The sequence below is a fragment of the Gavia stellata genome, chromosome 27 (genome assembly GCF_030936135.1).
Source record: "Gavia stellata isolate bGavSte3 chromosome 27, bGavSte3.hap2, whole genome shotgun sequence".
NCBI lineage: Eukaryota > Metazoa > Chordata > Aves > Gaviiformes > Gaviidae > Gavia > Gavia stellata.
Window position 1 is genome coordinate 5167814 of NC_082620.1, and position 26378 is coordinate 5194191.

Sequence of the window (26378 nt, forward strand, 5' to 3'; positions counted from 1 at the left end):
ACAGTGAATGAACTTCCTAGGAAGTCTGTATCCCATGTTTATGACTCAATGTAATACGTATCTTCATGAACTGTGTTAAGTGTCTAAGGCATGCTAGAGTAGCTGCGGTATAAAATATATGCAACTTACCTACACAACAGTGCTTTCATATATGGAAAAGGTTCTTGATTAGAGTTAAGGCCACTTGACAGCTTTATCAACTTGTTTACAAGTAACTGTGCTGTAGAAAGAGCCATAAATGTGGCGTCTGTATGTTTGTTGAATATAGGAAAAAAAAATGGGAGGGAATGGTTAAGATGAGGTTTACGCAGAACCTTGCAGAAAGGAAAGGAGATGGAACATTAATGCTAGGAATACTACTTCAGAGGAAGGAGTTGCAGCTGTTTACACCCTACTGGCTACAAACGTGTCTGGAATATTTGATTTATGGAAAGAATCAAGTAATTAAGATAAAAGAATATACATGATTCACTACTGTGAAATAGAAAGACATAATTTATGCTCTGTATCTACTGTAGTTATGATTAGTGACCTAAGGCTGTTGAACTTCCTCTTTATGGATTGCGAAAATGCTGTGACAGTTTTCAAGGGAATTGCTCTCTTTGAGTTTAAAGAGATGAAAATGGGCCTGCTAACAAGGACCAGCTTCAATATATGCTTTCATATTAAAAAAAAAAAAGAGGGGGAAAAAAAGGGCAATTGGGTGCTTTGATATGTCTGAACCTTAGGACCTAGTGAGGCAGAAGGTGTGTAATACGTGATATCACACAATGCACGCAATGTATGCCAAGAAATCTGCAGAAAGGTGTTCCCTTGGATGCTTTTCAGACTCTGTTGCTGAAAAGATTGAGAAATATCTTTTCAAAAAAGGAAGCTATTATTTGGTGTTAGTTTTCTGGTTCTGATGTGTTAGTGTTTTGCGTATTTGTGTACAAATCTGTTCATAAACCTAGGAATTCTTGCTCCCTGTGCTGCGCTCGTGACCGAAGAAGATTATCACCACCAGTACGGACTGTGGTTGAGTGCTTCCCTGCATTAGCTGAGGCAGATTTGCAAGGAAATATCTGAAAATTGTATACCGATTTCAGATGCTGTTTCTGTGTGCTTTTCTGAGCCCTCGGAACATTCTTTCAATATAAGCCGTTTGAGATTTGAAGTTGTTTGGGCCTTTAAGCTAAAAACTTCACACTCTGAAGTGCAAAATTCCATGAAGTGTGGTAAAATACCATCATAAATCTTTCATCTGGAAAGTGCAGCTGTCCTGATGCTCTCTGCAGTCTTCCAGTGCAACCTGCTACTTGGGGTAATTCTGTGCGCTGCGTAATCTTCACTCCCGCTTAGGAAGGGCCCGTCCTTTGAATGTGCTCCGCTCCCCACACGTCGACTGTTCTTGATGCCGAAGAGGGTTCACAGAGTAGCTGTAGTTGGTGTTTAATCCTTCCCTTTTGATGCTGAATGTGGAGAGGTGATTAAACCAAGGGTGCTATTTGGCAGTAAAGATAGTGGGCCAGGAAAATAAACAGCTGGGAGAGTATCTGGAGCGTGCCTGCATTTGAAATACACTAACTGCATAGTAAATATTGAAATTAGAGCTAATATTGCTTTATATTAAAGATTCATTTATTACTGCACTCACTGGAAGGCCCTTGTAGAGCAAGTGCAATAGTTTACATTAGTCTAAGTGTTGGAAAATGGATTTGTCAGTGTCCCTTGTGCCAGCGCACGAATATTTTATTTCACTTTTCTAAGGTAATAAATATGCAGGTAGCTCCACGCCTTTTAGGGTCAGGCTCCCAAGGTGCTCCGACTCTCCTTCTTCCTCCCTGCCCTCCAGTTCCAAGTAATAGCGGAGGTCCCTTCCAGCCTGGCAGTGTTCTCACCACTTTCAAAGTGTTCGAGCGCGTGGGTTGTGCCCTGTGCCGTCAAATCCACGAGCTGGTGAGGAGCCCAAGTCAGATGGTATGGCCAGAACTGAAGACAGCTGCACAAGCTTCTCAAATATGTGCTTCAGTATTGATTTCAGTCAATGGATTTAAGTCTGACGTCTGCATCAAAGAGAGGAGAGCGCCTAGTTTTATCACGTAATCTCAAACACTTTTTTTTTCAAGTGGGACTCCTGGTAAGCAGTTTGAAGAACTAAGCTTATAGTGATTTTAAAAACAATTTTTTAAGTTGTGCTGAGAAGATTGTATTTGGTAAAAGGAAACTAATCTAAATAATGAGCTAGCTTGAAAACAGTCAAATAGGGTTTTACACAAATTTCCTTAATAAGTTTTAGTAACGCTTGGTTAGGGTGGTTGCTTTATGAAATTTTTTTCTTCTTTGTAAGGTACTCTGCCAGTTTCTGCAATTATAGGTAATGGTTGCACACAGAATTCTTTATCAGGTGTCCTGCTGTTTTCCATAAGTCTCTAAAAAAGCTGGCTGTGATGATGCGCTTCGTGTAAGTCCTTATGCCCAGAACAATGGGAAAGGTATAAACTTTCAATAACAATACATCATGATTTCTGAGTCAAGAGGATTTGAATCTGGCAAAGATGGGTTCCGTCCAGTGCCTCTAGTAATAAAGTAAATTAATTTGAATTCTCCAAGAGGACTGAGTCCTTTATGGAACTACTAGCTGGTCTCAAAGCATTCTACTTCTGGATCTCTGACTGAAATAACACCTTGACTTTTTAAAATGGAAGCTATTAGTAGCTTCATTTGTTAAAGTTGTAGTGCTGTGACGATTATATTGCCCAAGACAAATGATTAGCCTTAGAATTGTATATTAGCTTGGCTGTCTGTATTCACTTTAATCTTAATTCAAATGAGAGTGCAGATGGTGTCCCTGATATGTGTACTATATGTGTAAAAACTATGTATCTTTGTTTCACCCCTCCTTTTCTTGTGCTTTGTCTTAGTTGTCTGTATGTTCAAGCATGACTTTCAGCACCTGAGAAAAGGTTTTTTTCCGTTGTACCTCTCCCAACTTCTCCTTTGAGCATTTTTCTTTTGTAGCAGGTAAATGCATCCCTTTTATTCTCCAGTGTAGTTATTTCTGATTTTAGCATTTTCAATATCTCGCCATTTCCAGATGAATGGAGGCCATCTTTCCAATCTACAGGTTTAGATTAAATTGCAGCCTGTGGAGCTGGTTTGGGGTATATTTATTTAGTACTGATTTACATATAAATACAAAGGGGAAAAAATAAAGTCTAGTGTTGCTAATTCTAGCTATTGATAATGCATCAGACAGCAACAATCTGTATTAGAAATTCCCTGCATAGTAAGATACACTCCTATCTTCTACAACTTGACATGTTTTTCAGACTGCTGTTTTGTTTTCTTGATTAGGTGCTCTGGTTTGTTTCACATTAATTACTGACAGTATTATTTTTATTAAAGCTATGTCATGATCCTGTTTATCAGCCAGTGTCTGAACACCCTACTGTATGAAGCACATGTGTAGAAAACTAATTATTTTTTTTCCTGGTTTGAAATGTTAGCTTTTTCTCTAACAGCTTGCTGCCAAATTTGCTTCTGTGCGAAAGGCATAAGCTGTAACCAGAGTAGAGTTTGCAGAAGCAGCAAGCGTGAACAGAGATGCTGTGATCAAAAATAGTGCTTACAGCTTTTTCAGTATGTTAGGTGCAGTTTCTGAGAGGATGTAAACATTTAAGTAACTGGCTGTTTCGTAAGCAAATGATTGCATCCTCTGAGAAGCTGCACAAGGAAACGTTTACTTTCCAGGCATTTGTTTTCCAAATACACTTTGTTTCCTCACAGGAACAGCATTTGATTATGTGGTGAAATAGCCAAGTTACAGGATCTCGCTGATGAGTCTTTTTTTTTCTTTTTTTTTTTATAATTTTAAACCCCGGCTTGCTAGGGGAGCAGGCGAGGTTGCAGAGGCGCTTTATTTTTTCCTGTCATAAAATTCCCCTGACTATTAGGTGATATTTTAACAGCCGTATGACTGTTCAAACTCTATGCTGGGTTTGCAGAGCAAACTGTCTCCTGATTGTTTTATCCTTTCAGCTCTTGGCATCTCTTTGTTAAAAGGTAAACCCCTGAGTGAGATGTTAAAGAAAATGTGGCCTCTTGATATTTAAAAGGTGAGAAATCTGTTTAAACTGTATATGATGGCTTCAAATAGTCCCACCGCTGTGTGCTGCTTGTTTTAATAGAAGTGATAAATACTGCGGCTGGTGGTGCTCAGCAATTAGATTTGAGGTATATACTATAAATGACATTTAATGGCAAATGTCAGGCATAGTCTGAATGGTACCTTCATTTCAGTGTTGCCTTTCTTTAGGATAATGCTTAAAAAACCTTAATGGAATTTAATTACCAGAGCATATATTCAATGATTAGTTAAATGCATTCGTAATACCATTAGTTGTTAGGTAACTGTTTGCTTATTATGCTTGACACAGAGTGTATTTGATGTACGATGTGTGCCGTATGCAGTGCAGCAATAGAAATGCTAATAAGCCCGTGTGTTAGGGAGGGTCGCTATCAATACTGTGTCAGCAGCTTGCTGCCAAATTCGCTTCTGTGCGAAAGGCATAAGCTGTAATCAAAGTGGAGTTTGCAGAAGCAGCAAACGCGAACAGAGATGCTGTGATCAAAAATAGTGCTTACTGCTTTCTCTAGTAATGATTTTAATTACAGCCGATTAATGAATTCTCACCCCTCTTCGTGTCTTTTGTATAGGCCTTTCGTGATACTTGGAGAAATAATAGCTGGGATGTGGCATCTCCGCTGCTTCATCTGTGATTTTTGTACGACAGAGCCGAGCGTACCGTCTGTATGCGCGTATAGAAGCGCAGTAGCTTGCGTGTTGTGAAGAATCTTCAGCACGAGCACAGTGCGAGGTCACGGGGGTATTGCGTGGAGATGTGGCTGCCAAAAACAGAAGTAGGAAGCCTGGCTGGACGCAAGTGACTGTCCGCAGCTACGGCGCGCGTCTGTACTCTGCTCGCCCCTTGGGCCTCTGTGGAGGCGGCGCAGACAAAGTTCATCTGCGCAGGTTTCATCGGATACATGCACACTTAACTGGTTTGCATCCGCTGGGGTAGACAGCTGCTTATTTCCCCCAGAAGGGAGCGGTCAATTGGGGAAAGCTGTTTGTGCCACGGAAGCTGTCGGGGGGGAGATGGGTGGGCACACTGTCTTCTAGCCCTGACAGCTATAATTAAACAGGCTTGTTCATGGGTAGTTGTACACTGTAATAGTGTGGTTGCTTTATGCTTTTGCTCAGCATAACTGACACCATGAACCACAGATGGGATTCAAAGAACATAAAAGGGAAACGGAGCAGAAAGATACCACAAAGGGATTAAATGAGGTAGTAAGCAATGACCCATAACCTTCATGAAAGATCTTTTGATAGTTTTATTTTAAGCCAGCCAGTTTTTAAGCATAACTGCTTTTTTTACAAGATGAAATTATCTTTTGTCATTTAGAATTGCACTGAAATTTTAAGGGTATTGTCGTACTTAAGTGTATTTCACTGACAGGAAAACAGATTACTTGCTAGCTCTTGGCACAGTAAGCAGCTTTGTTTCTAGTAAAGCTGAAAAGTTTATGGAGTAAATACTATAGTTTGTTTTAAATACAGAAATCTCTTATGGTCATTACCTGAAATGAATAATGTTCTTTTTCTCCTTGAAAACGGATGAGGCTGTGTTCAATTCTGTTTCCTGGATTGTTCAAAAGTTAAAGCCCTATGAATTAATATATATTAAATGTCTGATATTTAATGTATATTGTGGGATGTAAGGGTGCTGTTTCTGATCCTCTGTTTCTGTGTCACTGCCAGCTAAATGTAGAGAAGATGGGATTAATTTTGAGTGTTGTAGGTAAGGAGGAAATTGCCTTGGGAATTTGGGTAGAAAACACAAATAACTTGGGCAAAGACTGCATAGAGTAGTTTCTTGTTGGGTCCCAATTGACCTCCTTTGTAATCTTCTTAGAAACAGAGAAGATGATGTTGGTTGCTGATTGATCACGTTTTCTGGGGCGTGAATGTGAGTGGAATTCCAAAGGAATGAAGAAAGGTGGTCGCTTTTTTGATATTGAGAGAGGAGTCCAGAGAGCCTGGGTACAAAAAGCTGGTTAGAAGCTGAATGTGTTGAAAACTCTTTTGCTTTGACAGATGGCCGATGCCCTCGTAGCTTCATTTTCAAGTAACCATGTAGTCTTGTTTTGATCAATTCTAGTTTGCACCTGTTTTTGTATAAGTACACATACTCTTTTTTGCACATATAAAAGTATGTCATTCTGTAACTAACTTGGGCCAGTAATTTATGCAGTAGATTTTTTTTACACACTTCTCTTTGTTCTGCTGTCTCAGTAGAAAACAGGAGGCTTCATGTTAAATTTTAATAGCCCTATGCTTTTAAGAAATACTGTCAAAGAATAAGCTTTTTAAATAGTTACCTATTCTTTAACAAAATTGGTAAAACCTGAACACTCCATTTCAGTTGGCTATTTCACTGCTGCTTTTTAGAATTTTTTTCAAGGCTCCAGAAAGACAGGCTTAATTTTTATTTGGCTGATGGCAACTGTCTTATTAAAGCTATTGTTCCATCTGGGCTTAGGTCTCTTGGAAAGGAATGACTATTTGCCTAATGGTATTTTCATTTGTTCCTTGGGTTCCCTTTTTCTTTAATATGGTGCCTAATTCCCAGATTGATACCCTGTTGTTGGCATTCAGCATAATCAATGTCAGCCTGTCTGTGTCAAGGGGAATTGCTGACATGCACCCCTTGGCAGTTCATTTGGAAGCAAATAATTAGAGCACGTGGTTTTGAAGACAGTGAGAAAGTAGTAGCAGAAGAAGGAAATAGAGGTGTCTGAAAGAGTTTGTTGTCCGAATGTGATTCTAGCTGCGAGGTATTAGCTCTTCGAGGATGAAGCTGTTATCAATACATTGGAGAGGATTATCTTATCGCTGAAGTGCAATTTTAGGAGTGCAGAGCTCTCTTCCTTATTGATGCCATTTCTATGGAGTGATATTTGGCTAACTAGTGCGGTGCTAATGGGTAACACCTCCCACCTAAAGACCCGAATGGAGTTGTAACCTCTCAATCTGCAAGCACTTCCCTCCTACGGTGGGTGAGGAATTGAGGTGTCTGCAAAAGACAAAGAACTAATCCAACACACTGATTTCACTGGGAAGGTCTGCTGATGAAGCTGGGTCTGCATGCTGGTTACATCTTTGAGTTACAGTATGTTAACTGTTGGGTGACTGGGGCTGATTTTTGGCTTAATTATTTCAGGATGTCGTAGAAGTCTGGAAAGCAGAAATTAAGGGGAGACTTATGGGTGACACTAAAATTAAGAGCTCATAGGTAACATTTAATCCATATTAGTTGATTTTTGTAAAACTGGGGAGGGGAAGACAGAGCTGTGAGGAGCAGACAGGGAAGAGAGAAAAAATGCATTCAGGTAGCTCAGTTCGTTGAGCTTTGTCTTAGAAGGGCATCTAGGTGAAGCACGCTGAAATTCAGCTGGATCCTTACGAGGCAGACTTTACTGTTGAATTCACGAAGGTTCATGCAGTCTTTTAGTGCTATCTGTTGCAGTTTCTGATGGATCTTTCCCTAGTTCTCAGTTACCATAATTATTCTTTGTCTGTCGTACGTGCTATAGTGTTCTCGCCTTGTGACTATAATATCTATCCCACCAGAACATCTAGTGTTCGTAAAATGGCAGCGTCGCGAGTTTTGATAGTACAGTTCTTCTGGTGCTCTGAAGACTGTATTTTTTAAGACAGTCTAGCAACTGTAATGCCAAACCACCCACACTAGGAGACAACATATGGCAGCTACTATGAATTAACATGCGGATAAGTAGCATATCACCTAGTGTTTTTTTTAAAAGGCTTGAGCCTTGATAGCTGGATTCTAAGGTTTTGGCTGTCTGGCCACCTCCTACAATGCACAAAACGCAACCTTGCAGATAATGGGTCATGATTTAAGACTAATTTTGGCCACGTTTTGCAATTGTTTAAGGGCGTAGGCAAACAGGTTGTTGTTTTATACTTGCATATGCGTATATCGGTATGTATGTAGGCTGAGATTTACAGGTATGTTTATGGGACTTGTATGCTTTCCGCGCGCCTTCTGTAGGAAGCAACTCTGTCTACAGATAACCTGTCTATACTATATAATGCTTGGTGTTGTTTGCGAGCAGTTTTGCTTCAAGCTTTGTAGAAACTGTAGTAGATACCTAGAACGGATAGTGTTCGCAATAAAGCGAGGTGGCTCTGAGCAAAAGCAGTGCGTTTTTTGCGTAGTCTTCGGGACAGGTGTGTCCCTGAAGGTGTGCGAGTGTTCGTGTGCGTGTGCATCCGAGTGTAAAAGCTTGCCATTCAGGGGAAGGTGGGTGATGCTTGTTTTACATCTCCGAGTTACTTGTACGTAAGACTGAATTAATTTCCACACGTGGAGGTGACTTCGTGAATTCCGAAAGGTGTTTCATTTGTTAAACTTGTGAATAAAAGGGACACAAGCGAAATTCTTGCTGTAAACAATCACAAAATGTCAAGAGCAAGACATTGTGAAAAAATCCTATGTTGTTTTGTCAATAAATTATGCTTTCTCCTACATAGATCACAGAAATAGGACTTTAGCCTGGAAACAGCAATATTTGATACCCCAGGCAGCTTATTCCCAGCTCAGCTCACACTTCACTGAATACACTGATCGATTATCCGCGGCTTAACCAAGCCTTCTCATTTCCTGCCTTCCATTACCGCGCTCAATCAAGCCGACGGTTCTTTGTGGCCTGCCTTGTGCACCGAGATAAGCCATCAAGGCATGTTTCTATTAGAAAAGCTCTTGTAGATGGAATAGTCATTAGATAACACTAACAGGTTTAAAGGTTGCAGGCTTTGTGTTGGTTCAGGTTAAGAGGACAGGAACCGAACGGGCTGCCTGCCTCCTCCGATTGTGGTATTGGAGGGGCAGAGGGGATTAATCTGCACGTTGCCGTATTTAGTGCTCTGATTTAACATTTTTATTTCTTGCTGAATACTGATAGCGCTCACTTTTGACAATGCTTCTGTGTTTGCAAGAAGTAATTATGTGTTAATAAGCATGCATCTGAATTAAATAATCAAGCTGCAAAAACAACGTTCACTTGTAGTAATAACCTCTGTATTTCCAAGCTGGGTTTTCTTGGCTTACAGACAGCTGATCAGGTTTCTTATTTAATTAGAAAACAGCCTACAAAAAGATACCCTGAGAACTTGAAATTACATGTGCTATTGCAGAGTGGGAAGAAAACCGATCCTTGCTGTATCTCTTTAGCTCCTGATTTCCAGATAGTTTCGTTTGTGCCCCCTGCCCCCCCCGGGGATCTGGTATGAGTGGTCTTTATTTTTCTTTTTCTCTCCTTTGAATAGTAGTAAACGTCAAAATTGAGTAAGTGTAAAAATACTTCTACAGTAGGAGTAGAGATACGGGTAGCAATTCAGCGTGGCTGGGGAGGGGGACAGAGCGAGTGGAACAAGTCAAATCTACCGCTGGTGTTGGAGTCCGGCTAATGCTGTGTCATGGAGCGTAATTAGAATCATTTGTGTGAAGTGAAATAATCATTTTTGGGGGACAAACAATGCCCCAAAGGGGTGGGTTAATTTGTAGTGTTAAAAAATAAATACAATGTTCACTTGAGAACTGGCTTTATGAGGCCAGAGCCTCTGTGCCTCAATGCACAGGATCTTTATTTTGAACAGTGGAGTGGCTGTTAAAATATTTAACGTGTTGTTAAAATAATACAAAGAATTTGGCAGCTTAGAATTAATGACGTGAGTTTTTTTTTCTGATAGAAAATTGTCATTGTTGAAAACACGTTTGAGAGGAAAGATGTTCTTTTCCTTGTTTCTATTTTGCTGTTTGTTTCTTTGAAATAGCTGCTATTCACCGACTCCCGTGTGCCCATCTGTCATCTCCAGCATTTGGTATGTTGTTTCCAAAGCTAGTTGTGATTTAACATGGTATCTAACTAGGGCAAGTAATGAAGGATACTGCTTAAATCCCTCTGAGAGAATCTGCAGGACATCTGTGATCATTTGCACAATTTGGTTAGTCATAACCCTGGGAAGAGACTGTGGAATCTCTTAGGATGTGAATTGTAATGTGCAGTAACTCAGTTTTCAAGTGTGTTCCAGAAGAAGACTGGCACCTTGGAATTGTCACAAATGCTGTGGAAATCAGTACATTCATACTTTTAGAGAGGACCTGCAAGATTATTTTTTTTCCCCTTTTACGGGAGAGGCTCATTTTTAAATAGAAGTTGACCAGATGCTGGTGAACTGGGATGCTTTAATCCATTTACAGATTTTATCTAATTCTTGTTGAATGTCCAAAACTGATTTATGTTTTTTTAAAAGGAACAAAAACCAAAACAGCAGCAGCAACAAAACCCCCAAATGAGTACTTTTTGAGTACTGCAGCAATAGGCAATATTTTCATTTAAGGGGAGAATGGAGTTTTGTAGCACAGGGAATCTTTTTGAGCTGGCAGAAAGACACTTTAAAGCACTTGCCATTTCTGTGATTTCTGTAAGGCTGAATTTGGCATGTGACTCCGCAGCTTTCATATGTAAAGGTGTAAAAAAAAAAAAAGTAACGCTTTATGAACTCGGGGACACTTCTTTTGTGTGCACATGGTTCTAAAATAAGTAGTCTACCACAGAAGTTGGCGCCTTGACACCTCTGACTATAGTCTGCTCTGTAAATGACATACATATTTAGAAAGTTGGCTGACAAAATAGCGTGTCTAGGAATTTCTGTGCAATGAAGGATGTAAATGTGAAAACCAAGGTTCTGATAGACCTTTTAGATTTTTAGGTTGAAGCTCCAGGTTAAAACCCACAATCTCATGCATGTTGGAGAGTAGATACAGAAAACGCTTTTCAAGAGGAAGCTTTTAAATGGACAAAAAGCAGCAATCATGGTAAAAAAGAGGTATTTAGGAACAAGATCAGAGCGCTCCTCTGCGCCCCCCAAACCAAACAACCCAAACACAACTGCTGTCAGCAGAGCACTAATAGCAGCTTATTAATATGTCAGCATATTTTTAGTTGCATCATTCTCCGGATACTTTTCTGTAAAGTTACTTGTGCATCTCAGTTGCAAATGGTGGTATTTTTGTTGCCATGTTCCTTATGTATGGAGGCATTGAGTCGTGCCATGTGTGTGCATTGTGTGATTCCAGTGATGAAGGGCAGTCAGCGTCACGGAGCATGTGCTGCTTTCTGTTTTGAAAGAGATGAGTCTGATAATTTTTAAAGATACGTGTCTTGGCCATGTTAATCTTTTCCTGTCATAATTCATTTAAAATGCCTATTTCATAAAATTTAGTTTGTAGAAGTTAGAAGCATTGAAAGTTGGTGTGTGCCATGGCTCCAAGTCCATGCTTACACACACCGGTTGGATTGATTGTCTGGTTTTTAATCATCTGTTTTGGTTCTAATTCTAACCTAATCTTTTTTCTCCGTAGTTTTTAAAGATACATTGTTTTTGTTTCTGAAGCGTAATGAAAGAAAAGCCGCTGTTCTGTGTTACGAAACCAGCTGTAATTTCTTTTTCTTTGTAATCTTCCCCTCTGACAACGCCTCACAACTACATGATCAACCTGAAGAAGTCAATACCATTCCTGTTGGCAGGTTGCAGTGTAGGGCAATTCATCACTTCCCTGAAAACTTCGTAGGTTCAGCCAAGCCTCCTGAAATTCAATCTCATTCCCCGTGTTCTTCCTGATTGTGAATCTGATTTCAGGGGAGGGGATGTTGTTGTTCTCTTTCACTGTGCAGGGTAACTGCTAACCTCTGGAATAAAACACAGTGCAGGGAACAACTAAGGCGTTCTGGGAGTCTGAGAATGAAGTTTCAAAATGGGAAACAAGTACCTTCCCATCAGATTAAAATGTTTGAACTAGCAAAAAGCTCCGGACTGTACGTACATGTTACGCTTCCCTAAAGTATGGAATTTTTGAGTGATCAGATGATAAAATACTGCAAAACATAATAAATACTTTGCCTGCCTTCGTAATGTGTGGCATCCTAATAAGCTATTTTGTAATCCTCTGCTATTCCCTTTTTTTTTTAAATGCATATTGGGGAGCTTGGGCGTTTGCAGTGAAGCTCACAGGAGAGAGATAGCAATAAGCAAAAACTTCTTTTTGCATTGACTGAATGAGAAACTGGGAGGGTCTTTTGGGAGGAGGGGAGAGAATGAGGAGGTCCCTTACTGCAGCAAGTGGAAAAACCCCACTTCCAACTGCTAATTTCTTTTATCCAAGTGTATCAGAATGCTTTGTGAGTGTTGACCTTGGCCTTTTCCCCATGCTGCTAAAAGCCCTGTGCTGTTCTATGATATGACAAGAAGCCGAGACAGGGAAGTTAAGTGATTGCATCACCATCTCCTTTACGGTCTTGCCCTAATTCAGAATAAAACTGTGACCCCCCAACCCCCAGCTCTGTGTGATGCCGAGGCAATGAAAACGTTTGACAGTTTTGATCCCTCCTTTTTTGTTGTAATATAATCTCAAAGTATGCATACATAAAGGATATACCTTCACAGAAAATCTGTACGCTTCCAGAGTTCTTTCTGCAAAACTGTCCTCTGGTAGCAGAATTCGCTGTAATGTTCCATATGAGGTTGTATCTATTCGTTCATCACTTGCTACCTCTGTCCTCTCTGCAAGCAGACTAGCTCATCTTTTTACTTGTTTCCTTTTCTCAGGTCTCTCCATTGGCTGCTGGTTGTTGTTCAGACTTTTGATGATTTGGTTTGTAGATAAGCATTTGTAAGCACCATCCCTGGTAGAGCACAATGTAGATTTCTAGTCTTTCTTCTTCCTCCACCCGATGTAATTTGCTATTCAAAAACACCGCCACCAACAAAATTCAGTATTGTGTTTTGTGGTCCTCCTTCGTGGTTGCATATACATACGTACCTACGCCTCCTTTACAGTGCTCCTTGGAGTCTTGTATTATTTGAAAGACACCCGACTTCAGTGGCACGAACCAAGAAAACGGAAGCATTAGCTTTTGATGCTTGTTGTAAACTGTCCGTACATCTAAGTGAGTAGTTTCTGTGCCACAAAGCGATGCTTTCCGAGTATGCTCTCAGGGTTTTGCACAACATGAGGGGTGCTTTCTCCTCTCAACTAAGAAACACAACGAGAATTTGCAGAGAAATGCTGGGTTAATGCTTCCCATCGTTGTTGCGTGCAGTTCTTGTTAGCACTAATAGAATTTATGAACTCTTAGCAAGAGGGTAACAGAACGTTTACTTGCATTTTTTTCTTCACAATTCAGAGAGACTATTAATAAAAACCGTGATGTGCAGAGCTTTATTTCAGGAGAACAGAAAAGTCTGCAACCACGTTTTTTGAACAGCAGGCAGCAGAAATCAGTGTTGCCTCTCAAACTTTGTCCTTTTGATTTTTTTTCCATGCATTAGGCAAGCTTGTTGTCTTTGACTGCAAGTGTGTTGGTTTTTGTTTTTTTAAAGTAGGTTCAGGTTTCTCCTGTACAGCACAAGTGGGCTCAGTATGTTCTTGAATGTTTTTTGAGGCATTTAGTGCCTAGAGCACCTGTGGTAGCGGTGGGTTAGTTAACAAACCTTTTTCTGGCCCAATGCTGCCACTAGCAGTTTTTTGGTGGTATTACATGTGTTTTTAATCAAAGGCTTCAAGAAGTGCTTCTAATGGAAAGATTTTGACGTTGTTTATTAAACAGAAGGGGTGGGAATTGCTCTACCAACTAGGCTGATGTCAATAGGAGAGACGATAAGAACTTTCTGGTCCAGTAACCTGTGATTTAACTTTTCAATGTAAATGTTGTAAGAGCAGTCTTAGAAGGGTCTAGAGAACGGTAGTCCAGAAAAAACAAAGTGCTTGCAGTTGCCTCATGCCAAAAGAATGTTAATTTCCCTTTAGGCCTTCCTCTGCTTCTTCAAGTGCTTTGGAGCAGGAGAAAGGATTGACTACCAAGGGTTGCAAAGATAAACTGAAGCAGAGAGTCTGTAATAACTTGATCTGAAAATTCTCTTTTTTGAGTGGTGTTTATGCTTCAGTTTCCTTCTAAGAAGGAACAAACTGGTAGCTGGATTCTCAAATGAAAAAGGAGCACTTGAGGAAGACAGTTTTGTGTCAATGTTGCTGTTGGTTTGGTGAGGTACAGGAGCAGTCAGACGCTATAATTATTGGGATTCAAGTGCAGCATCCTGTCCTTTTGTGTAAAGGAGTGTAATAAAGAACATCTACAATTATGTCTGAATCCATCTGTCCTTGGGAGGAGAAATCTGGTATCTCTTGGTTACAACTGTTAAGAATTATGTTACTATTGGTATTCTTTTTTCTGTGTTTGGTCATAAGCACTTCTTGTTCGTAGAAATTAGCAGACTAAGATTATGCTGCATGAGGCTAAAAATTCCAATCGTTTTCTGATCCCTGCCTCTTCTTTTCTTGGGTTAGTTTTTTTGTGAGTGAATAGATGACTATTTGCTGGTCAGATACATGGAGAGATACAACTGCATGATGATGATGATGCAGTAGGTTCCTATTGCCTTTGTCTAGTTTGAAAGTCAATCTGTTGTTAGCACGTTGCCCTTGTTTCATTGTCACAGAAATGTTTTCCTCCCTTTTGGCTTTTATCTCAGGTTTTCTTCAGTGTGAAAAAAAAAAATTATACTTTAGAAGATTGTGTCAGATGTGGTCTGATTTCCTTTTTAGTAATGCCTTTAGACCTTCTTTTTCAGAGTAAACGGGACCACCTCCTTATGAATGTCAAATGGTACTATCGCCAGTCTGAAGTCCCAGATTCAGTCTATCAGCATTTGGTTCAGGACAGACACAATGAGAATGGTAAGTTAGGCTCTGTAGAGTAAGGCCTTCTATACTTGTACTCTGAATTTTAAGTTTTTAACAGCCCAGAAAGCAAGAACACTTTTGCAGAGGGATATGAAGCAAGGACTGTTGATGAAAACAATATATTGGAAGATGGATGATAGTGTTTCTTACCTGCCTTGTTCGTGCTAACTAGTGTATGTCCTGTAACCATAGCTATAATCGGGTGCATTTCAGGTACGGTTTAAATACTGTGCTGTACTATACCAACGCCCTAAGAGAGAATCAAAAAGAAAAATAACACTGGATCCTTTGTAGGCATTCTGGACAGTGTACTAATACCTAACTGGCTGAAGACCAAGTCGTCTGAAGAAATTGTGAATCTCTTCTATTTTTTGTGATTCTGCCATAGTGTCATGAGAACGACGTTTTTTATATTCATGCTACCTTGCACGTGTGAATACTCACTGCGATTAATATTGCAGTAAGTGAGGTAATTGAAGCACTCGCAGCTGAGTTTCCCCCTTTTCTCTTTGCAAAAAACAAGTGTGATCTTGGGTTTAATAGAAGCAGAAGAAACTTTAGCACATACTCCATTGTCATTTATCTCTTGCCTCTAGGGGAGACATAACATTTGCTTCTGTTCTTGCCAGGAAATTTCCTTGAGGCAACTGTTAAAATTCTGAAGATACTCCAAGGTGAACTGTGATGATAAAAGTTGATGCTTGAAATACGGAACACAGCAACTTTTTGGTGCATGACAGTACAAAATTGAGCATACATTCTGCTTTTTGCAGGCAGTAAGGACATTTTTCGTGTGCTTTTAGCAAAAGCTGCACAAATCTAACATTTCTCTTACTAATTTATTTGAAATTTCTAACAATGGGATTATAGGCACAGTGTCAAAGTGAGCGTTTTTGATAACACGGCTGCTTTTTTATGTCCCACTCTTGTGCATGTGGAGAAGTATTTTTGTGTGTTCTTCAAAGGTATTACAAAGAAGTAACGGAAAACGTTGTCTTCCATTTTTTTGTTAACACTGAGAGTTTTCTGTATTTGAACATGAATATCGATATTTATCTCAAAGCCAGAGCACTGAGCAGTTAGTGCTGTCACGATTTCGTTGGAAGATGTGAGATTAAATACGCAGAACAACCAACACCTTAACCCGGAAACCAGAAGTCGGTGATAAACTAATTTGCCTAGTTCCTTTCACCTAGGAGTGACCCTTCTACCCTTCTAGCGGTCAGTGGCTAAGATGTGTCATCTAGTACGCTTAAAAGCTCTTTCCCTTCAGCAGTTCTTTAGATATGGCAAGGGAGAGCTCCTGTGTAAAGTTGGGTATCATGTTATTCCCATACCTTACAGGCCACCTAAACAATCTGAGTGTTTGTCGTCTTAACGCTGGGGAGTGTGTATCTAAGAAACATCCTCAGACTTTGACCTGTAAAAAATACCTGCAAAATGGCAATGGTAGATGCTTCCAGACTACAGCTAATGTGTTGGTGGTTTTTTGTTTGTGTTTTTGCTTTCTGGCAGACTCTGGACGAGAGCTTGTCATTACAGACCCAGTTATCAAGAATCGAGAGCTCTTCATTTCCGATTATGTTGACACTTACCACGCTGCTGCCCTCAGGTAAGTTACGGAGGATGTGGTGCGGAGGTGGATGAGAAAAACCTTCTGGAGAGAGAGGTGCTTTTTCTGTTTGCATGGGGATCGTTAGCATACTGCTCGGCTTTCTCATCTCCTACAGTAATTAACTTGTGTTATCTGTTCTCGTTCAAAAAGGAGCTGTAATTCTACAATCTCGTTTTAATCTCAGTTAATCAATGTTGCTCAGAAGATATTGTTTCCCATCATTGCCAATTTAAGTTATTGCACTTTCCCGCAGAAATACTACCCTTCCCTCCTCCGTGTTTGATTTCACTGTTAACAATAGCATCTCCTAGTAAAGTGACTGTTAGTATGTTGCCCTGATTAAATTGTGTTAAAGGCTTTTTCTCTGAGGCACTTCTCATTGTTGCAGCTCAGCTAAGAGCTCCGTTAAAAACTAGCTGTACAGACAGGAGGTAATGGACCCCGTATTGTTCTCTGTACTCTCTGCCCTTCCCTGGAGGTTGCTGCTCTCTCTACTCACGAAGTTTTTAACTGAAGTGGCTAACCTTTGTCTAGGCTGAGGGGACCCACCATTAGTTAAAAATGTTTTCAAATAGAAACAGCGAGGCATTATTTTTCAGCAGATTTTCAACATGCCAAACACGCGTGGATATTGTCAAGATGCAAATGGAATAACCTCCCTGATGATAATGCTCAGATGCTCTTTCAGTAGAACCATCTGGAGACCTTTTTTTGTTCAGAGTCGCTTTGCTGAAGCTGCTTACCTCCAGACAAATTAGCTGCAACTTCTGTTACGTGGGTGGGAAGAAGTCTTTGATTTACATATTAGGCTTTTTTATAAACTCAGAATATTCCAGTGGTGTACTACAATCTCGTGAAACTCCACAGTGCCTTTTCTGAGTTACAGAAGGTCGCCTTCCAATTTTAAATCGGCATGCTTGGAAACAAGCTACAGGAGGCTGGCTGTCTTGATGGAACCAGTCTTGGGACTCTAACTGTCTGCTTAAAGAGAGAGAAACTGAACTATGTGTACGGTATTTTCCCTGGGAGTATTTTAACTTTTCTTCTACGTTCTTTCTGGGTTTTTTTCTTTAAAGAAAAGATGAAAATGGAAAGATAGAAAAGGGTTATATGCGTATACCAAGCAAACTTGAAAAATAACCTTCTCTTCTCCCCTTCCAAAAAGAGCAAAGGCTGCTGAAAGACCAAACCGATCACTTCCTCAGCCTGCCTTGTGTTATATCTGCCGCCGGTTTGTTTGGAAGTGCATACCATCGGCACCTTTCGGATCACTCTTCTGCTTCTCTTTGGCTTATGGTTTCACTGTTGTTTTGTGTTCTGGATTGTTCATACTTCTGGTAGTTCTCACAGGCTTGTAGATGGTATCTAAAGATGCTGATAACTGAGAGAATATACTTTTGCACGATAAACATTGTACTTTTGCTCATTCTTCTCTAGCAAATTGTGATTAATACGTGTCAGTAATTTTCGGTGCACGAGATGAACATAAGGGTAATTGCACGTGGTGTTCTAACAGTTTGAGAACGCAGAGTAGGTAGAATGTATTGTGATGCCTGAAAGGAGGGTTAACATGAAATTCTAGTTTGTTGCAATATGAGATTATTTCTCTGCCCTCTGCAAACAAATGGCTCTGGTCACACAAGGAATTAATGAAAAACTGGGAAATAAAACCAGTGTTTGTAACTACCAATCTTCTGCTGTAACCAGTGGAAAAATTTAACTAGAGGATGCTTGAGGATCCCTGAGGAAGTGTGTAATAAAAGTTAAGTCCTTTTTACCTATATGGTAAATCTTCGTGGTAGTATGTAGTACTACTTGTCTGAAATGCTATGAACAAAATGTACTGCTTTCATGAATATAGATAATATAAGCTTCTCTGGAAAACGCTTACTAACCATCAGATGAATTATTGAAGGGAAACTAAATATTTTTCCCCCAGATACTTTAAAAATGTGAATTTAATGTGAAACATCAAAACAAATACCCCTTCTCATTTTCTTTCTTTCTAAACTAGGAAACTAGCTTCAGCCACCAGGGACAAAATAAATATTAGTGATGAAGTTTGTCCTGCAGTATTTCTGTGTGGCGTCTCAGTTACAGACCTTGTTAATGTTCCAGTACAACCTGGCATGACCTGTGCAGTAGCCAGTGCTGCTTTGTCCTTTGCCAGAAGGGCAATTGACTGAGAATTAGGCAATCATAAGGACAATTATGCAGCCTCAGCTCACAGGATAGCCGTATTGATTTTGTCTTGGAACAGTTGGCAGCTTTATTCATCCTTCATCCTTCTGGTGTGTTTTTTCCTCACCTGTAATAGTTGTTGTGCATCGAGAGCTCATGTGCCAAAGCAAAGTTCTCAGTGGCTGTTGAAGCCTTTTTGAAGTGCTTTGCCGTGAAAAGATTAGGAAGGGCAGCAAGCTTAGCATTTCAACTTTCTGGTGCAGTTTTTCAAGTATGCAGTGCTTTTAAGCTCTGCTGAGAAGACTAGGCAAACAGATCCAGTGTTACTACAGGCAAAATGATTATCAATCTTGGTGTACTGCTGGCAGTAGCACTTTTCATTCCATTTTAACCAAGACTGGCAAACCTTTTTACAATGTTAAATAAGCCCCATAGCTGCTTATCTATAATAGCAAATACTATTCAGTAAATACAAGTGAAGAGAGATGCTATCTGTATTAATACTAGAGAGCTTGACATACTGAAAAAGAGCAAAATCTTGTGCTTTGTTTATTGCACTGAATTAGGTTTAGATCAGAAGCACTACCTCTTCGGCTCTGCGGCCGGTTTGTCTCTGCCCACTTCTGATCTGATTTACTTGGCGGCCGAAAACTGCAATGCATTGAACGGCAAAACAGGAGCGGCTGTTGGACATGAAGAGTCCAACAAACCCTTGAGGAAGTGACATGCAGCTTCTTACAGCTAGTCTTCATGCTCATCCTTAAGGATAATGACTTCATCAGCAAACTATATTAAAAAAAATTACTGACAATTTGTTGTAGAACAAGCTAATAAATATTTTTTCCTTTTTTTCTCTCTCTTTTTTTAATGTCTTTATGTGTTTTACTCTCTTATGTATGAAAGTAGAAGGAAGAAACTTTTGTGTGTTTGGAATTTGCATTGTTGGGATTGCAGTCTTGCTGAAAACAGCATAGCCTTGCTTTTTATTTGGAAGTGTTTTTAAACTGAAGTTTTATTTAGCTTTCTAAATAAAAAGCTGACTTCCCAAATAATATGAAGAGTAGAATTTTTGAAGCTTCCTCAAAGATGCGAGTGTAATAGGACTGTAAAAACTTCGAAAATAAGACATTTTCGGGATTGTATGTCTAGGATAGATATTGTTCGTTAGTCTGCTTAAATGTGGGCTCCTCAGGACTGTGTGCTGGCTGAATGAGAATTAATGAATATTTGTGATACACCATCTGAGACATCGTAACTGAATTTTCTTCCCCTTCCACCATGGGAAGAATCTGCATGGTTATTTGTTACAACAGGCTTATATTTATGAAGTTTCAGACATTTATGAGAACACAAGGATGTCTGCGGCTTATACACAGATTGCAGTGGCACTTAATTAAAATAGCTGTTATTCAAGATAGAATTCTAATTCCATTTTCCCTCTTTCTTTCAGAGGGAAGTGTAATATCTCCCATTTCTCTGACATATTTGCTGCTAGAGAGTTTAAAGCCCGAGTGGATTCATTTTTCTACATACTGGGCTATAATCCAGAGACAAGGTAAGTGAAGTGACTTTTAAAGGCAACCTTTACCACTGATCTGAGCTTGTAGGAACAGGAAAACTACTCAAGGGAAGAAAAGTTAAAATCAAGTATGATGCTGATAGGAAGGTGGAGTGGAAGAGAATGCGAGGGAGAGGCTGCCTCTTCCTGCTGAGTGTATATATAGGAGAAAAATTAACAGTAGATAACAAAATCGTGCAGTGAGTCATGATAGCCGGATGCATCACTGGGTAAATAACATACTGCTTCAAAACAGGTTTTTAGAACTGTGAAACTTCTTAAAGGTTGCAAACATTAACAGGAATTCTTAGCTGTCTCATTGGCTAAGTGCATGCCCCTGAAAATACTTTAAAAAATACATTCACATCCTCTAGTAAGCAATGTTGAAACTTGTGCACTTTTAAGACAAAAAATTGAAAGTTTTGAAGTGTGGGAATTCATGCTTTCATGTGTAAATACTCATATAGGGTCCCATGCCAACAATTCCTAGTTTATGCTTTGCTGGCCTGGAGCAAATTAGAGGTACAGAACGAACTTGGTTTGGGAATTAATACGTAATTGAAGAAGGTCTGTTCAGCATGCTCTTCCATTTCACAGTTCTTTCAGTCTGCCTGGGAGTTGCCCAAGCAATCTTGATCAGCTGTGTTTGGAAAGCAAAGCTGATACTAGGCTCTACCTTCATTATTTTTCAGGTCCAAACCCGAACTCTTTATTTTTTCATTTATGTAGTTTTGTAAACACAGAGAATGCCTTACAAATACCAGCCTTAAAGAGTTTGTTGTCTAGGGGTGCATTTCTACGGTCACTTGAGTAAAAGATTAATAATGCGTAGCAGGGCTCAGCGAGGTCTGTGCCTACTGAAAGCTGTATTTGTTTCTTTCAACGCAGAAAACATAATGAGCTTGTGGACCTCGATTTCTAGAGATATTGTTGAGAAAAGTATTCTTTTAAGTGGGGATTAGATAGGCATATAAATAATAAATACTTGAATTGTTACACTGTAGATCTACTGGTTTTAATGCAGATATAAATCTGTATGCTTCAGGGCGTAGCCAACCGCTAACTGCTTGCAGTTAGGAAGAAAGTCCCTGTGTGGGCATGTTGGTATATAATTGCCTGTTTGTGAGGCTTCCTGTACCTTACTCTGAGGTGTCTTAAACTGTCCATATGCCTGAGACAGGGTATTGGACTAGGTAAACTCCGTAATCGATTCGGTTTAACATTAATAGCAGGTGTTCTCGGTGTAAGTCCCTAGGAGGCAATCTTGCTAGAGTCTGGTGCTGAGCTCTGGGAAAAGGGCATGAAATCCTATAATATTTTAAAATACAACATGTTAAAATGTTTTTTGTTACATCATTTGTGTATTTTTTTGAGCAGTCCGACAAGGCGAGGCATTTATAAAGTTTGTCATGACACACCTCTCTGATATTCAGCACCATGCTTGATCCCTGTATTTAACTTTGTCACTTCTCTTCAATGCATTTTAGTTTTGAGGGTGTGAATGCTAAATGAACTATTTGTATTAGTGTTCAAGTTGTGTTTAATGGATTATTTATCTTACAAAATGTCATTTATGCGAGTTGTCAGTGCAGTTTTAAACCCATTTTCTGTGTAGAAGTAGCTGTTAATTCTTCCAGCTATTAGAAAATGACTGAGCCTGAAAAGATCAATGAAATGACAAAGCATAGAACTTAATGATCAGCTAATTACTCAGACTAGCCAGCTCTCAGAGTGTAGGTTTTTCTTCATTTGTTTGCAGCCAGGTTTTGGGTTTGGTTTTGTTTTAATTCTAGCTCTTCAAGTCTGTATTTTTGTCTTGGAATGGGGGGGGGGGGTGTTAGAAAAAGGAGCTGAGTCTAGGTTGCTTGGTTATTTTTGACCTGTGTGTTTGCTACTGCTTTACAATGCATGCTGCTTTGAACACCTAATTCTAGATTTATTTTGCTTTTGGAAGTGAAAGTATTGTAACGGACATTCCAGGATGAGCTGTTGGTGGTTTGTCTATAAAAACAAAACTTTGTCTTGAACTTGATCTGCTTTTTTAATGTAGTGTTTTGCATCACATGGAAAGGATGGAAAATGTTCATGGTAGCTTGAAGTAATAGTGTGTTGTAGATAAGGTTCTGAATACTGCAGCGTGACCCCCTCAACTGGCTTGTAGGAAGGTGTGATAGGATACGTTCTTGGACCAAACAAGCTTGAGCTGTGGATTGCATCTACAAAGGTGTATTTCTGTTTGAGTGATTTTTATTTTGTGTTCAGCATAAGATGCTCATATACTTTTCCAGGACACGGAAATGCAGCTCAGTGTGTTGGGAATCTGACTATTTTCTATTTTCATGTGTTCTATGTGCAAAACAACCTGCAAAAAATCCCAGATCCAAAACACCGGTGTGGTGGATGTGTAATAAGAGGCCCTTTTGTTCTTGGAGGACACAGTGCTAAGGGAAGTATGCTTTGTCCTTCCATTGTGATTTGGAAGCTTGCTGACTATAGGTATAGCTTGAGAAATATCAACCACGATCCTGTTGTTGATCATTCTGTGGTCTGGAAGGGGTAAACCTACCTGTGCCTTTTGGGATAACTTTTTTCTTTACGGTGTATATCAAGCTTTTTGCTTTTTTCCTACAGAGCTTGGTAACAGATTACACGCTATGTTTCGGTAATTCCCACATCAGTGAGAAAAATCTGATTGTGGAATAAAGAACTAAACTAATCTTAATGCTAGAGACGGTGTGTTATCACCTTGAATAGAGTGTTACTCAAGCTAGTAAGCAGACCTGAAATATGTTCCTGGCTCTCAGGAGTGTGGAATACATCCACTACGCTTCTATAGCCAGCTGAGAAAGCATAAAATGAGTTTTCTAAGTACTTTAGTACTTTAAAATAATTAATTTCATGTCTCTTCAGGGAAGGGACTGCTCTCACACTGACTAATTCCACTAACATGGAATCCCACTCAGACTTTTGGGTTCCCCGAATGGCTGGATGACACCAGTGCTTTATCAAAGAAGAAATATTAAATGAATTGTATATGCCCTGAAATGAGTTTAGAAGCATTTCGAAGTGTATAGAATAGCAGTCAAGAAGCATTAACGGGCAAAGACAAACAGACCTGATGTACCACTTCAGAAAATCAGTAACTGCACCAGCTTGAGTTAAGCTGGTGATTTTGATATTTGAGTCAGAGATCGGTGCTGCCTGTTAAAAAGAAATATGCAGCAAGGCTTGGGAATGCTGTTGAAAGCGCCACTTGACCTCAGACAGCTGTTTTTCACCAGCTCGCATCTTACCGCTCATAGACTACAACTCTAGTTCTTACCCTATCTGTAGTACAGTGCCAGATGTAGCTGATTTGGGCAAGAACTTCCTGCAGTCCTTCCTTTTGTACTCCCATGTCCCGGATGGACTGACAGAACCAACTTGAACTATCCTACTCAAGGATGCAGGCGTGCCAAATGCCGCTGTTGGTGTTGGCCTGCTTTTGCAGTGTACTGGCATGTACTAGGCAATCAGTTCTTTGATGTCAGGAGTAAATAAATACATTATGAAGTTTTGTTTGACACTGACATCTGTAAATATACAGAGATTTAAATGCTACTGAATTTTTACTTGGAGCTAGACATAATCAGATATTATTCTACAAACAGTTTGCATGGCCATGAATCAAAATTACTCTTCCACAACATTGTTTTGCATTGTAGAACAAAATAACACCAAACATTCAAGGCATGGGTGAATTTTCTGAGTAGATGTTTTGGGAAGACCAGGATCTTGTCTATGTTTTTATTCCACAACATTTGCTTTTCTTTTATTTTTAATCTTTTTCTTCTGAAGTGTTCTTATTTGGTGATGTTGTGAGCTAAATGAATATTGGTGTGTCTCCGAGAGGAGTGTTCCCAAGAGTGAAATTGAAGGTGACTTGCTCTTTCTTGTCCTTCATGGCTTTCGATTTTCTGTTGGAAGTCTGAATCAGGAGCCTCTTTTTTCTTTTTTTTTTTCCTCCTCTCAATGGAAAGTGTAGTGGGTGGAGTACAAGTTTCAGTTCTAGAAACAGATAAGAATAGTGTATATTCTTACAGAGTCAAAAAGCCAGTGTGGAGTTGGGTGTAAGGAGAATTTTCAAAGCTTCCTCTTAATGTTGCCCTTCTCTAGGAAAAATTGTAGCTGAATGATGAATTGCTATCTACAACCAAAATGTCAACGGAGGCTAAAGAGGACTGCAGAGCTCTGTTTTGCTATTCTGATAATTTTGGCTGGTTAATTTTTAGCAGTCAGAATGTTTTGATTCTATGCATAGAATAGTGCCTAGGGCAGTGACAGAGGGTGAGATGATAACAAAGGTTTTTAAATGTATCCGTCCTTATGTCTCAAATCAGAGCTTTGCATTGAGTTGTTACTACGCTTACACTTAGTGGAACACTATGACAGTTTGTGGCGTACTTTGTTTAAATAAGACAATTCCTGCAGCATATCGTAATTCCAGTTGTTTTTTTTAAATAGGTTTAGCAATTTTAAATACAACCAGGAATCCTCCTGATGGGGGAAATCAGGGACTGTTTGTATGGTATGCCCATGTGAGGTGAAACAGATGGCTTCTGTATGTCTTACTAAATTACAGCAAAGTTGTTTTGTACCACTCCTGTCTAATATTCCCGGGAAAGAATTATGGAAGATGCTGAGCACCCTCACTTCATGTCACTAGGTACTGTCATGCGTTGAAGTGCCTTGCAGTTGATTCCTTTTAAACAGACAGACAAAAAACCCTCCCAAAAACTGTATTTAGACAAATGGATGTATAACTTCCTTGGGTTGTTCTTTCTGGCTGATACCACACTTACTAATGTAATTTGGAATGCATTATTTCTGTGTGACCGTATCTCAATTTATCTCCGGACTGGAGGGTAGCATAAAAGCTGAGAACTTTTTCTCAAGTTCAAGCTGTGAACTTGAGGGGGGGAAAAAACCAATCCAGAACAGCAGCAACAAAAAATCCAGAAATACGTTTCAGCTGTGGTTGAAATGAAGACTAGATGCTTCTGGCCTTGCAAGTGTTACTTAAATTGGTCAGCTGGTAAAGACTGTGCAACGTATTTGGAGTAGTTAAGGTTTTCCAGTCTGTAGTCTGGGAAAATGTGGTCAGACAGTCCTGTTGGGAATGTGGTGCCTCCTGTAATATCTTTGTAAAAGAAGTGAGCTGATAGAATGTTACGGCTGGTTTGTCTTTTTTTTTAAAGCACTTTATAAAACTTCATTGTGTTTCTGGAAGTTTTAAATACATAGCCTAATATTTAAAAAAACCCATAAGAACTTTTATCATGGTTGGTTGTGTTTGTTTTCAGATTTTTTTATATTTTTTTAACAAGGGTGAGCCAAGCCCCTCTATCCTGTATCTTAAGGAATGGCTCCTGCAGGTTATGAATGAGCTCTGGTAGCGTCAGAGAGTTTCGGGAGAGCCATGGTAGCTGAAATGTTCAGGTTACTGAACTTCTGAATTATTATTGCAGGTTCATCGAAGGAGCCAGACTATGTTGGTGAAGGTTCCCAAGAAGCGGGTGGGAGGTAACATAATACGGGCAAGAAGAAAGGTGTAGCCACCTGTGTTAGAAAATTTTCTGACTGGATTAGTGGAAGAGAGAGAAAATTGGGGATTGTTCTGTGGCCTGATCTGCTTTGCTTAGTCTGTTTCTGTCTTTGAAAATGGAAAATTTGAGAAATTTTTTATCGGTCTCTAGCCTGGCAGTAAATGCAGGCATCTCAGGTGCGCTGAAATGGAGGCAGGTATACTACTTACAGCATTGCATGCCGTAGGGGAAGGGATATTACCTTCGTGGGTAATAATTGCTAGCTAAGAATTCTTTTGAAAATTACAGTAATGAACAGGGATGTCAAAAATCGGATGATGAAGGAAGTTCGAACAGTGAGTCAAGTCGGGCTCCTCTTGGGTTCACCTTGTTCTCACACGTGCTTGTAAACGGCAGCGGCATTGTTGCGGAGAATTCATAGTCTTTAAATGTTCTCCTATATTGCATTATTGACAGGTAGAATAAAAGTATTTTGTGACTCGGCTTGCTGCTTCGTTTCCTAACAAATGAATTGTGTATTAAAATGTGAAGCTTCTGGCATTTGCATCTGTGAAAACCTCCCGGCC

The 26378-nt window shown here is 39.7% G+C and overlaps 1 protein-coding gene across 2 annotated transcripts in view; it reads left to right on the plus strand.

The window, feature by feature from the left end:
* RERE (arginine-glutamic acid dipeptide repeats) overlaps positions 1 to 26378 on the plus strand; it is a 178106-nt gene that overhangs the window by 38275 nt on the left and 113453 nt on the right. For both annotated transcript variants that reach the window (XM_059829833.1, XM_059829834.1), the window contains exons 3-5: positions 14762 to 14867; positions 16389 to 16485; positions 20120 to 20224. In XM_059829833.1, coding sequence (XP_059685816.1) covers positions 14762 to 14867; positions 16389 to 16485; positions 20120 to 20224 — 308 coding nt within the window. The remainder of the gene's footprint in view (positions 1 to 14761; positions 14868 to 16388; positions 16486 to 20119; positions 20225 to 26378) is intronic.